The sequence below is a fragment of the Sipha flava genome, unplaced genomic scaffold, assembly GCF_003268045.1.
Source record: "Sipha flava isolate LNK unplaced genomic scaffold, YSA_version1 32_pilon_pilon, whole genome shotgun sequence".
Taxonomy (NCBI): domain Eukaryota; kingdom Metazoa; phylum Arthropoda; class Insecta; order Hemiptera; family Aphididae; genus Sipha; species Sipha flava.
The window spans coordinates 265,436-278,434 of NW_020273018.1; the positions used below are offsets into that span (position 1 = coordinate 265,436).

General features: G+C 29.5%; 1 protein-coding gene across 1 annotated transcript in view; it reads left to right on the forward strand.

The window, feature by feature from the left end:
• Positions 1-12,999, forward strand: part of LOC112686948 — a gene marked incomplete at its 5' end in the record, with an annotated part of 190,534 nt that overhangs the window by 103,345 nt on the left and 74,190 nt on the right. Inside the window, 2 exons of the mRNA XM_025559448.1 lie at positions 6,767-7,204; positions 11,626-12,080. Coding sequence (XP_025415233.1) covers positions 6,767-7,204; positions 11,626-12,080 — 893 coding nt within the window. The remainder of the gene's footprint in view (positions 1-6,766; positions 7,205-11,625; positions 12,081-12,999) is intronic.

Here is a 12,999-nt window from a genome sequence, read left to right on the forward strand (position 1 = left end):
TGTACATATTTAAGTATATTTTTATCATTATTTTTATATAAATATTTTTTTTTTATGCATGTACCTTTATTTCGATGTTTACATTGCATAACATTACAACAGATCTCCGAACTACAACGTCGTGTTTGTCTATGCATTTTTTATTATTTTTCATTCGATCATAACAACAATATATTATTATACTTACGAATTACTATCACGGCTAATATTCTTACAAATACGTACAGTTTGATGATTCAAAACCACGATTTCTTTAAATTATACACCAATACTAATAAAACTGCAGTGATTTGAATAAAAAGACAATCTACATTTATCAGAAAACATCGTGAATAGTATCAAGATAGAAAAACTATGAATTTTCATTATATTTCTTAAACAATGTCCTTCTAGTATTTCTTTAGTCTATGTACGTCATATGTGTGTGTGTGTATGTGTGTGTGTGTGCTTTCTTTTCGCGTTCATATACTTTAAAAGTTCTCGGAAAGGGAAACATATTTTTTTTCATGTTATATTTGCATTTAGAGCGTATAATTTTTCCATAACAAGCGCACATTTTTCTTCGTTGGGCATTTTTTTACTGCCGTTTTTACTAACATCCCCCAGGTTCACAAGATGATATTACGTTTTTATTTTTGTTAATAAAAGTGAAAAAAAAACTAAAAACAGAATGTCACAATCATGACTTTTGTTATTTGTGTCCACCGACGGTAGAAACAAAAATGTGACAGGCAGGCGCTTTAAACCATTTATTTTTTTATTATTCATCTTTTTTACTGTGCACTAAGATTATTTTTTGCGATAAGACTTACTGCTTTAGATACAGAATGCAATAAAGACCAACCACATTAATAATGGCTTAAATTAAAATTCCAATGTAGAAACACGCGCGCGATTTTGAAGGTACCTAATACATTCAAGAGATAAATAGTCCAATTAAATAACAATCGACATTCCTGTTTTTCATAAAGGTGAATTGTTAACGAACAGTATTTTAATTTATAATAAATTCGAAAAATAGCTTTCTCGCACTGAAATGGAACATAATCATTTTGTATATTTGTATATTTTTATAACGTTCTGACAATTAATAAAATGGTCAAATATTTATTCGTTTTTAAAATCTTAACGAACACAAATATACTTGTGATTTATCTTCAAATTACACGATTCAAAGTCGATAAAAATTTTAATTACTATTGGTAAAAATACATAGTTAAACTTTTTAAATAAGTACAATATGTACGCAGTCGACTTAGATGTACAATTTTTACTACGGAAAAAATTACTAATGTTTCTTGTAACTAAACAATAACAGTTATCATAGATATAAATAAAATAAGATATATTTTTCTTATATTTTTTCTGAATCTAATAAAATTGAATTTAATTTAAAAAATATCTTTTGTACAAATATTTGAGTTACATAACGTTGAGACAAAGCACTTTTAAGTATAAGGTAGAATTGAGTTATTATGAAAATAAAAAATGAATCAATATTTCATAATAATATATTTAGATAGTATAACACAATATTTTGTATTTTATACATATTGATGTTAATTAATGACTGGATTAATTATTTAAATAAATGTATTTGAGATTTGATGGAATTGTATACATTAAGTCTGACCATCGAAAATCATATAATGTACTATTCAATTCGGAATAAGTATACACGTTGTATACACGTTTACACTTCCAGATAAAAAATTGCATTCAAATGAAATAGTTAGTATTTCATAATTATAAATTGTATGTATAATACACGCAAATATACAAAGAATCTATTCGAGAACCATTTTCGCTAAATTGTATACCCAGTAATGACTACTAAAAAACAAATATTATTGTAGCTAACGTGAGCAATGGCAATGCACCAGTAAAATACAATAGGACTAGCATAAATATTGATTTAAAACTTAAGCAGAACATTTAGGGATGTCGAAAAGTTTAAGGGCAGGAAAAGCTACTGCCCTGCAGCTTAACCCAACTTAGACTATGTTATTTAATATTTAATTATTATCGTGCAAATTTAGTTTTTCATGCAAAGTTTTCAGAAACGCTTCATCAAAATATTTATAAAAATATATACAAATAAAATAAGGAATACTAAAATATACAGAACTCATAAAAAAGGTAGTAAAATGATTATTTACATATAACGAATTCGACCTTTTTTTTCACAGAAATTCATTTTTACTGTCATAAAAAAAAAAAATAATATATAATAAAATCTGTTTTGTTGACTTTTAGCGAACAAACCTATTTATTTTTCCTTACATTAAAATAAATACTTGTACTAGAATATATTAACGGAAATTTCAAACACATACTAAATGGTTTATTTTTATTTACACTTATACATTTATTGCTTAAACAAAATTGAAAGAGTGACCTAGCATTATTAAAAACTATATTTTTAAATACCAAGCGTAGTAAATTGAGTAAAAATTATTTATTATTTATTATTCAAAATAATTGATACATGTTGTTGATAATATATATTATATTTACTTAAATATAAACAGTCGAATTCACGAGTTAAATATTGTTAAACTGTTAATTGAGCATAATCTCATCACCTTTTTTTGTTAAATTTTCTTAATTTTCATAGAATTTAAATATGAGATGAGTGTACACAGACTCGTTATCTAGAAGAAAAATCGTTTAATTAATTCAAAATAATATTTATAAAACAGCTATTTCAACTTATATTTTATTTTTCCTAATCAATTTTCGTTCTATCAATGTTATCGAAAATGCGTGCATACAAATCAATACAATATATCGCGGTTATAAACACCAATTAACATTTTCCTACGTAAAGTATGATCGATATATATTTGTTATTCCTAAAAAGCTATTTTTTTAGAACTTTATCCGTTGAAGAACAAAACTTTTGCAACAATCATTAATAATATACATAGTTACATACATACTATGTAAACGAAATAAATTATCATTGTACAGTTTATTTGATACACGAATAATAAATACAAAATTATCACTCGATATTTTAAAATTTTACCATATTTGATATTGAATTTAAAATATGTTAAACGAATGAATAAATTAAAGAAACAAATGTAATACGTAGTAGCTTGTTGAAATAGTAGATTATGAGAACTGGATGCCATATACTTACCGATAAGGTGAGTCATGTGTCAAAGAACGCATCATCAAACAATTTAAATATTCATGGTTTTTAAAACGGTCTGGTTATAACGTAAAATGATTCGGTATATATTTATATAATATTTTTAAATATATAAAACTAGGTATATATATATGACCTCAAGGAATTTTCAATAGTAAACGGATAACATTTCAAGCGAAATACATACTCTAAACGTATTTAAACAACGAATTAATGGGGTCTCCAACACTCACCGTTTGTACAGTAATCAAACCATTTTTTCGATTTATTTTATAATATTTTTCCTTTCTACTTTATACAGTTTTTTACAAATACATAAAATCCAATTGAGTTTCTGACTATTTATCGTAACTACCATGCAGTCTTAAACATCAAACGATTCGTTTTCACAAGTAATCGTAGGTGAAATGAGAAGCGAAAAATAAATGTTATAACAACACAATATGACTTATATAATATTATGTTTATAAAATTCTTTGAATAACGTACGTATCACAAAATGTATATTATTAAGTCTATGGTTTCGAAAAATATTGTAAAAATAATATTTTTACAAAAAACTTATACTTGGTTTACTAATAGCTCTTTTTTTATTTAAAATATTTTTAAAACTGATACAATTTTAAAATATACAATTTAAGCATAATTTATATCCGTATTGGTCGTTGGAAATAGTATTTTAACATCTATCATAATTAATTTTCAAAAAATAAATATATTTAATTTCAAATACAGTTAATTTTTTGTAAACATAAACTAAAACATTATTTAATATTATATTTAAGTATTATTTCTAGTTAGAAATTTGATTAATAAAAAACAAAATTAATTATCTTCATTTTTGTATTGTATACTCCAATCAAGATTATAGATATTCATTTATTTTTGTGTACCGAATATTTTCAGTTTGGAATAATTTAACCTTTTTATGTGGAGATAGTTTAAATATTATTCGAATAATAAAACTAGAATAATATCAAATAGTTAGATTATTAAAAATGTCTGACTTTTTTGAAACTTAAAACTATGAATTTCTACAAAGAGTAAATCAAGTAAATTTATATCACTAAATTATACATGTGTGAATACGGAAAAAGTATTGCACACATTTTTATTCGTAAAGTACTATTATTAGGTGACATATTTTATTCCTTACAAACGTACAAATATAATATAGTTAATATATTTCACTGTATTTATATTCACAATATTTTTCACACCTAAGAATGGGCCAGTCAGAATCCATTCGTAAACAACAGTTGCAATAGTCGGCCAATACACGTACAATACATTTATATTTAACGTCTATCGTTTTGCATTTCCATCAAGATAAGTTCGTGTTGAATAAACGATGAATGGGATTGTAGGCAAACTATCCATAAAAATGAAGCGGAACAAAAGCGGTTTTGGTCGATAAATTCATTGACCTGCGGTGGTGGTGGTAGAGGCCGTAAACTCGTTCAGGAACAAGATATATTGCCTTTAGTCGATTTACTCAAGAGCAACATTATACTGCGTCTATTACACTAATAACTGGTGCATCCGTTAAAATACTATGAGTCTGGTTATTGTATTTATACATTTTTCTTCCCAGTATTTTTCCTCGCCTTCACTGCAACCGTCGTTGTTTACCCTTTTTTGTTGATTAATATCAGCGTATAAATAAAAGGAAGAAAATAAAATCACCGACGAAAACACCAGATTATCAAAGTTTGTAGAGGTAACCGTGCATGAGTATGTATGCGGCCCACAAAAGGCAGCCTCCATGATAGTTAAAAAGTATAAATTACCTAAAAACATTATTTTATAATCCATATATACTTATAAGTACAACGGGATATTTTTTTCTCTCACTGCCGTAAAAAATATAAAATACTGGGAAAATTACGTAAAATTAGCAACGATGAGAGAAAAAATATAAAATTTAATTAAAAAAAGTTAACTAATTGAATTATTAATTAATTTAAAAACATAGGAAACATCCGTATCCTTTTAGCATATCCGGTTGGTGGTGGAAGCAACAGTGTGTTTCAGTCAAAGGATAGTAATTCCTCTTATTCGGAAGCCGGAAACACGGTATTTTACACGGTATATACCTACTGCGGTGTGATATAGATATTTTATTAACATTAGTATATTATAGAGGATATCTGCGTGATTTTATTTTTCCGCAGCGAAAAATACCTTATTTCACTATTCTACTGTAAGGTTGTGCTTACAAAACAATATACATATTATTCTAATTCTGTACTCAATATGTTCAATTCTGAACCTCTAATAAATAATGAATATTTGTCTTCTATGTGCATTTTAAAAGCAGCATGGCCTCTGCATCCAGTCGAAAATGTTGTTCTAAAGTTTATCATTACAAAAAAAAAAAAATTAAAACAATAACAAAAAAATTTCAATAAATGACGGATAATAACTGACTGCGAGAGTAGGTCACATCTAGTATTATTTATTAATTTACTGAACACACTAACAATAAATCCCTTGAATTGATTACGTAATTAATGTGATAAGTCTCTACATCGTTTAATTTTTGTTATTAAAAAAGGGTTTTTTGGATATTGTACGTCGGTTGTTAATCCTCCAGTTGACAAATTATCGTTGGTGCCAATCAACTCGAATCTTCGACCAGCCATATGCCTTGCGATAATATTGGAAATACATGATATTATAATTCATATCTGGAACCCGATACACATTTATCGGTTAGTTGGCGACCAACTAAACACACATGAACGTGACTGTAACGTTTATTACTGAACACTATAATATGACCAGTTAAAAATAAACACGATCAGTCGGCTAGCGTTTTCAACGTACATCGTTCACTCGACATTCAGATGTAACGTATCGTGCATAATCGGATATTAAATAATTTAAATTTTAAATCATAAATCGAAAAAACCAGGGCACTTTCGAAACCTGGTGTATAAAAACTGTTATTAGTATAACATACGAGTATGTTTGACGTTTGTAAGCAGTGGTCACTATGATCGGGCACTCTTTTCGCTTGTTCTCGTAGATTTTTAAACAAAATTTACGAACTGCTCTCTGTGTACATTTTCTTTGCTTGCAACGAAACCTTATATCTGGTCGACATACAACCTCATGTAATAACAATAACTAGTTCAATAATACTCGGAAAATAATCTTAATTTCCTTCTGATGTCTCGCTTTGCATCTCTTTTCTTTCAAAAGGTGCATCAGATGCCATTCTTCCTACGATTTCGATCTTATCCTACCGGAAAACATAAATTGTTCCGCATTCCAACCCGTTCCACCTGCTAAGGTTGAAATCATGACCCTCCTCGTACTCCACAGAATATTACTTAAACAATTACAACTCCCATCAATGATTCGATTCTAACGGTCCCGGTCAATCGCCACTCTTTCATTATCAACAGTATTTTACCCTTGTACTCTTTCATTTTCCGCGAATATCATTACCATCACTATCGTAATCTTCGGTAAAATTTTTAAACTACTTGATACCTGCTTTACGGCATCGCAACAACACGGCCGTAGGTCGTCGTGTTGTACACAGCTGTGCGATCGTAGACACCTGTTGACGGTTTGCTTTTATCTTGTTCGCCTCAGGTCGGCAGCGACTACTGGACTGGCTGTGGCGACGGCGGCGGGGGCGGCGCCGACGGTGGTGCCGTCGACGTGGTCAGCGGAGGCACCGGCAAGCAGCACCACAGGGTGGCGGTTCTCGTGAGGAAGTCGGCGCCGGGATCGCCAACACCGTCGTCGACTTCCAGTTACGGCACGGCATCGCCCGGAAACGATCTTATCGCCAGCGCGTCCAGCGCCCTGCGCCGACTCCATTTCAAGTCCGCCGGCGCCCAACGTATGCTCAACCGGTCCAAGCAGTCGCAGCAGCAGCCATCGCCGGTGCCCAAGGTCAAAGTGCTCGGCTCCAGCTCGGTGTCCATCGAGTCCTCGGCCACGGTCAACACTAGCACCGACTCGTCCGCAGCCACCATGACCACGGTGACAGATGACACGGAGAACGAGGACAGCGTCGACAACCCGGTGAGATGCGTGCGCTACCACTGGTCCCCGGCTACGGATTGTTATTCTTTTTTATATTTTTTCCTTGTTAATAAAAATAATATATTTTCTATTGGTCAGAATGGGGGGAGGGGCGTTCAACTGTTTCCGGTATAACCATGCACATTTGTCGGTATGATGTAGTAACGTACAAAGTCACATATAAAATGATAAACCTCGAAAATAATTTATTTTCATTAAATAATTTACACACTCTTAAATTAAATTCCAAGTTTTATTAATATTATCTACATTAATATAGCTAGGATTATGGATTTGACTGGTACAGTTTCATAGATGGACTAAAATGCGTAATGCTTGTAAAGAAATAAAAACCACAAAAATTTACTCTCTTTTACATCATGGCTCTCCAGCTACAGCCATTGCCTGATACTGAAAGATGACAATGGGTTTTCCATTTTTGTATGCTAACGTAACATTATTACAAGTCTTAGGATAAGTGATTTGCAAATTACAGCCGTATAATTTAAATCCTGAACGGTCACCCAACTGGATGTTAACGATGCCGTTCGGTGTTTAACAGGAGAATTCATTTCAGCGACTTCATGACTACCTACGACTAAATAACACTCTATTGTTTATCTACTGTAATAATATGGATGGTACGGAGTTCGGCAAGATGTCTGCAAATGTTTTTATTCGGTCAATCGTATTCAGTAGAAGTTAAGGATTTAGTTACGGTTTTTTTGGCCGACGTTGCTTTTGAATATGAACGGAAAAAAGGTTTTGTATTGTTTGACGATATTTTTTTGTGTAAATTAAACACATTTGCAAAAAAAAATTAATATTCTACATTACTTAGATGAAAGTCGACGTTTGGTTTTTGATTGCCAAAAATTATTAAACTTGAAAGGCTTTTACGACCATCTTTAATTTAATTTTTACTTTTTTAATAACTGAAATGCTTTAATTATTTTTGTTTTTTATTTTTTTTTTTTTTTATCTCAACGTTTCAACACTGGTACCTGTTCAATTTATTAACTACTCAGCTACGTAACGTGAATAATTATAAAATATTTTTTTTCGCCAAACTCGCACAACTATAATTTAACTAATTTATCAAAAACCAGATTTTTTATCCATACAAAATGTAAATTATCTATGTGAATCTGGTATTTATAGATATACCAATACATTTTTATATGGCATATAATTATATGATATTTTAAATTAGTTGAAGCTCCAAATTCAAAGGAGTCAATCTTATAATAAACGAAGAAGTTAAAAATCAACAAAATGAATCTGAGTGGTTAAATACCAATGTCCTCATTTCAATTTTTTCTAAAGTAGGGTAATCGACATGTAATTATTAAATTGCCGACTCGGTGGCCATTTTACCATAGTACCAATTAACTTGGAGAGGAGAAGAACGTCGAACGTGTCCAATAATATATTTTTACTTTGTATATCAATATATGTATAGTACATATCTAATTTTTCAGGTTTACCACATGTCAATGGCCCTATAAAAGATGTATTTATATTTTGATGATATACCGACTTTGAAATAGCTAAACTCTAGACTTTGATAAATGCATAAATTTTCCTCGCCCCATAAATGACGCCACTGTTAATACGCATACTCCAAGTTCGATTTTTTATATATTCCTGACAGTTTTCCATACTATTATGTCTTCACAAAACTTTACATAAATATCGAGTGAATGTTATTTTTATCATATCGTACATCTTAATTATACTTCCTATATTTAATGTCATATTTTTCGTACAACGTTGTCTAATGATTTTAACTAATTTGTGTAGCATTATACACCGATATATAATCACATAGTCAGCAATGTAGTACACGTTGTATTGTGTATGCGTATTATATTCACGATAAAAACAGAACCTTCTCTAACACTGCGATGCTAATAAAATTAATTATCTAAACCATATTTTAATAATTCGTTAAGAGCCCGTATACACTTAGAGAATATGGTTAAAAAATTACCTCAAAGCGTGTAAAAACTATTACATTTATGTAACGTGACTGGAAAAAAAGACTAACATACAAATACCCAACCACACTCTCAAAATGCGTTAGGCGAATTATGTTTATTATATCATATTGTAATCCCTATACATGTACCGTGTACAAGTGCGTCTATTGTAATAACTCACAAAGAGCATTCGGAAATCAATTTCCTATCGTCCAACTTTTATTGTAAGAGATTATTAAGCGAATAAAAATATCGTACGCAATTTATCTGCGTTGGATAGTTGATTAATATACGCATGTACGAATTCAAATTATCTCACGCTCTTTCAGCGTCCAAATATTCTCCTAAATTAGACGGTTACGTAACACACTTTAATTAAATTCTAAATTAGACATTTTTAACTGGCACCGCAATTTATTTTATTCAACTTGAAAACTAGCTCTTTAAAATCTCAAGCATATAAAACTTTGATAATTTTAATCTATCCAAACGCTCATCATTTTTATTTGTATTTTATAGTGACGCAGGTACACAGAGCGCAATATCGAATATTATGGTAATTTATTTATCATTTTTGACATTCGAAGCAGTGAATATTGAAACAGCAGATAAAATTGGAAAAGTTCATATTTTTTTATTGTAATAAAGAATCATTTTTGGTAAATCACGCTTTCATCCCCAAAAAATATTCCACTCTTTGCTTCAAAATAGTTTAGCATAACCAAATAACACATACATTAATCCCTTCTTGTGATGAATAATATAAAATATTTAATAAATATTAGTTTTTGGTATTTATGCATATTTTATTTATATCGTATAGTACGAGAAAATAGTTTAGATTTTGAAAGAAACAAAAAATGGATTAGTCTAACCATGATAAGGGTCTTTTTTTTGCGTCTATGTACCGATCATTATCTAATTAACAGCAAAATATTAGAAAATAGATTGAGTTTAGACCGTTTAGAAAGTTATTTTTTTTTAATATTTCCACAGCTTCCTGAATAGTTGAGAAAACAGAGAAAAAATTAAAGAAATTAAAATTTTAACCAAGACTTAAACCCGCACCACTAATAATTTTCATTATTTTGTCATAAGCTATTATTTTTGTATGAATGTATACGACTTTGACCAGAAGGATTTTTCCAATTATCATATAGTATTTTGAAAAGGATCACTATACAAATTCACAAGAGTTTTCTAAATAAATGCGAAAATAAACCAAAATATTTGTTGAACTATTTTTATATTATATATTTATAAAATTTAAGTTTCTTTTAAATTTTTTTCAAAAAAATCGATAAAATAATTTTGATTTGATAAAGTCTTAAAAATGTAATGCATGTATAATTCATGTAATATTTTACAAATGAATTAAAAATTTAAGCTTAATTTTAAAAAAAGAAATGTACATTCGATTGAGTATTATACTTTGATAGAATCATAAGATTCATGATTATTTTTTAATTGGGTATAAGATTTTCTTTGTATCTAACAAATAAAAAATTTAGTAAAGAGTCGTAAGAATGTTTCAAAATCATTACAACATTAAATTTTAATGTTATCAGATATTTTAACGAATTTCCATAAATACGATATATATTAGTTTTAGTATTAGTTATTTTAAACTTGAAATCATCGATTTTTTCAAATTTAAAATCCTTTTCTTTTTTGTGAAAGTTAAAATATTTAAAGTGCAACCAACCTTACAAAATTTGGTTCTTTTTCTATATCAAACATCTTTAGAAATATAAATGACCTATTTAATTTATTTCATTCCAAATTGTTTTTTCATGAGTATTTATATATTGGTTTCAAGTTCGAAAGACCAATACAGTAATACTAATAATCTATCCCTGTATCCCACGTGACGTGGGGTGTCTCATCCTACCTAGAAGATTCCTCTTTTTTTAATTTAATTTTATCACTATAAATCCTTATTAAAATTGTTAAAACTTTTTAAAACATGAGCTAGATTAATGGCAAAAGAATAAGGTGAAATATTGCAAGAATTTGTATTCCAAGAACATAAAAACAACTACTGGAGTTACCGATGACTGTAATAAAAGAGAGTTCTTAATTAAAATAAAATATGTCTTGTAAAATATGTTGAATGTTTATTAGGTTTAGAGTATATAGTACGATCAACTATCATGACTAATAATTAATACCTAGTTACTGTTATTCGATTTTTCTAAAAAAATATACACAATCATTCAACTACTGATGGGTTTATGTCTAAAATTCTATGTCTATAGTTCATACTTAAATAATTTAAGATTATGGTACGATTTATTAACTTGCAAATTTTAGATTATTTATAATCGATAGCAATACGGCAATAATCAGTGCCTCGGTGGCAACATTTTTGCATACTTTTGACTAAGTACATTTTATTACAGTGCGTTGTGCATTGATTGGTTTTTTTTCATATTACAGTTTGAACCGAAAATGCGTATTATTCCGAACCTGCTGGACGAAGTACTCAACGGTGCTCAGTCATCGTCGTCCGCAGAAAAGGATGACGAGTTCTACAGTGCCTCCAGCACCGAGGAACAACCTAAAGACGACCCTAAGGCCGTGTTTACCGTCCAGGATACGGCACCCGAAGAGTACGAGGACAGCGGCATACCTTTGATGCAGTACACCACGTTACCGAGTAGTTTCCACCATCAACAATACAATAACAATAATAACGATCATAAGACCAACAATAATTACGGCAAAGGCGGCTATGGAGAAAACACTATTGCGGAAGCTGAGAACTTCAAGTTGGCCGAAAGAGATCGGAACGCAGACGATGACGCAGACAACACATTGGAATGGAGGAACATCATGAAGCGACAAGCACTGCTTGAGAACCTTCATCGAAACACTATTATAGCAAATAAAAGGTCAGTCTACTAGATATTATTTTTAGTTGGGTTAAGAGAGAATAAAAAAAAAGCTTTTTTTTTTTTTTTTTTTTTATAAATATTCATCTTCAACGTAAACTCACCTATAGTGTCAATTGTTTTTTTTTTTTGTTCCCCGTAAAATATATTAAATTAGTCATCATGTTTGATCAACATAAAGTTTGAAAAGTTGCTTTGGAGCTTTGTAATATGAAGAGAATCTGGTATTATATTTTACAATATTGTTTCAATCACGTATAGTATACTCTAGATTTCAAATGAGTTTTAGATCTTTTCATTGAAACGAACCTCCATTATAATAAAAGGACTAATGGCGTTTAACAATAAAACATTCTTATTGTATCAAACATATTAACCTATTTACGACTGTTAGATTAGTTTGCATTTTAAAAGGTGTTATATGTCGAAGCCCTTATGGTTCTACATATAGGTCAAAATGAATTAATAATACTTGACACTAATAACACTTAATATTCAACTACGTTTAGTGCCCTAAGTAATAAGTGTGCTTTTATGAATGTCTAATGTTATGTACATTAGGTCTAAAATAAAGCAAGGAAGTTAAACATTTGTTATCCACCAAAGGTTAACGATTACAATTCTTCGTAACCTACAATAAATACTTAAAATACACACTTAACGTCCAGGGATCATTTCGGTAAACAAAGTATCTGTAAACTGCAATAATAACAACCCAACCTTTCATTTTAAAAGTAGTAAGTGTTTTGAATAAAATATCGAACAGTATACCAAACAATAAAATACTTATTTCATACATTTAATTAATATGCTATATTAAAACTGTGTGCTACCTGTGGTTGAAAAAACAATTATTTATTAATTGTTTTAATTTATAAAACAATGCATTTTCGAATGGATTTGAATAAAATTAATAAAA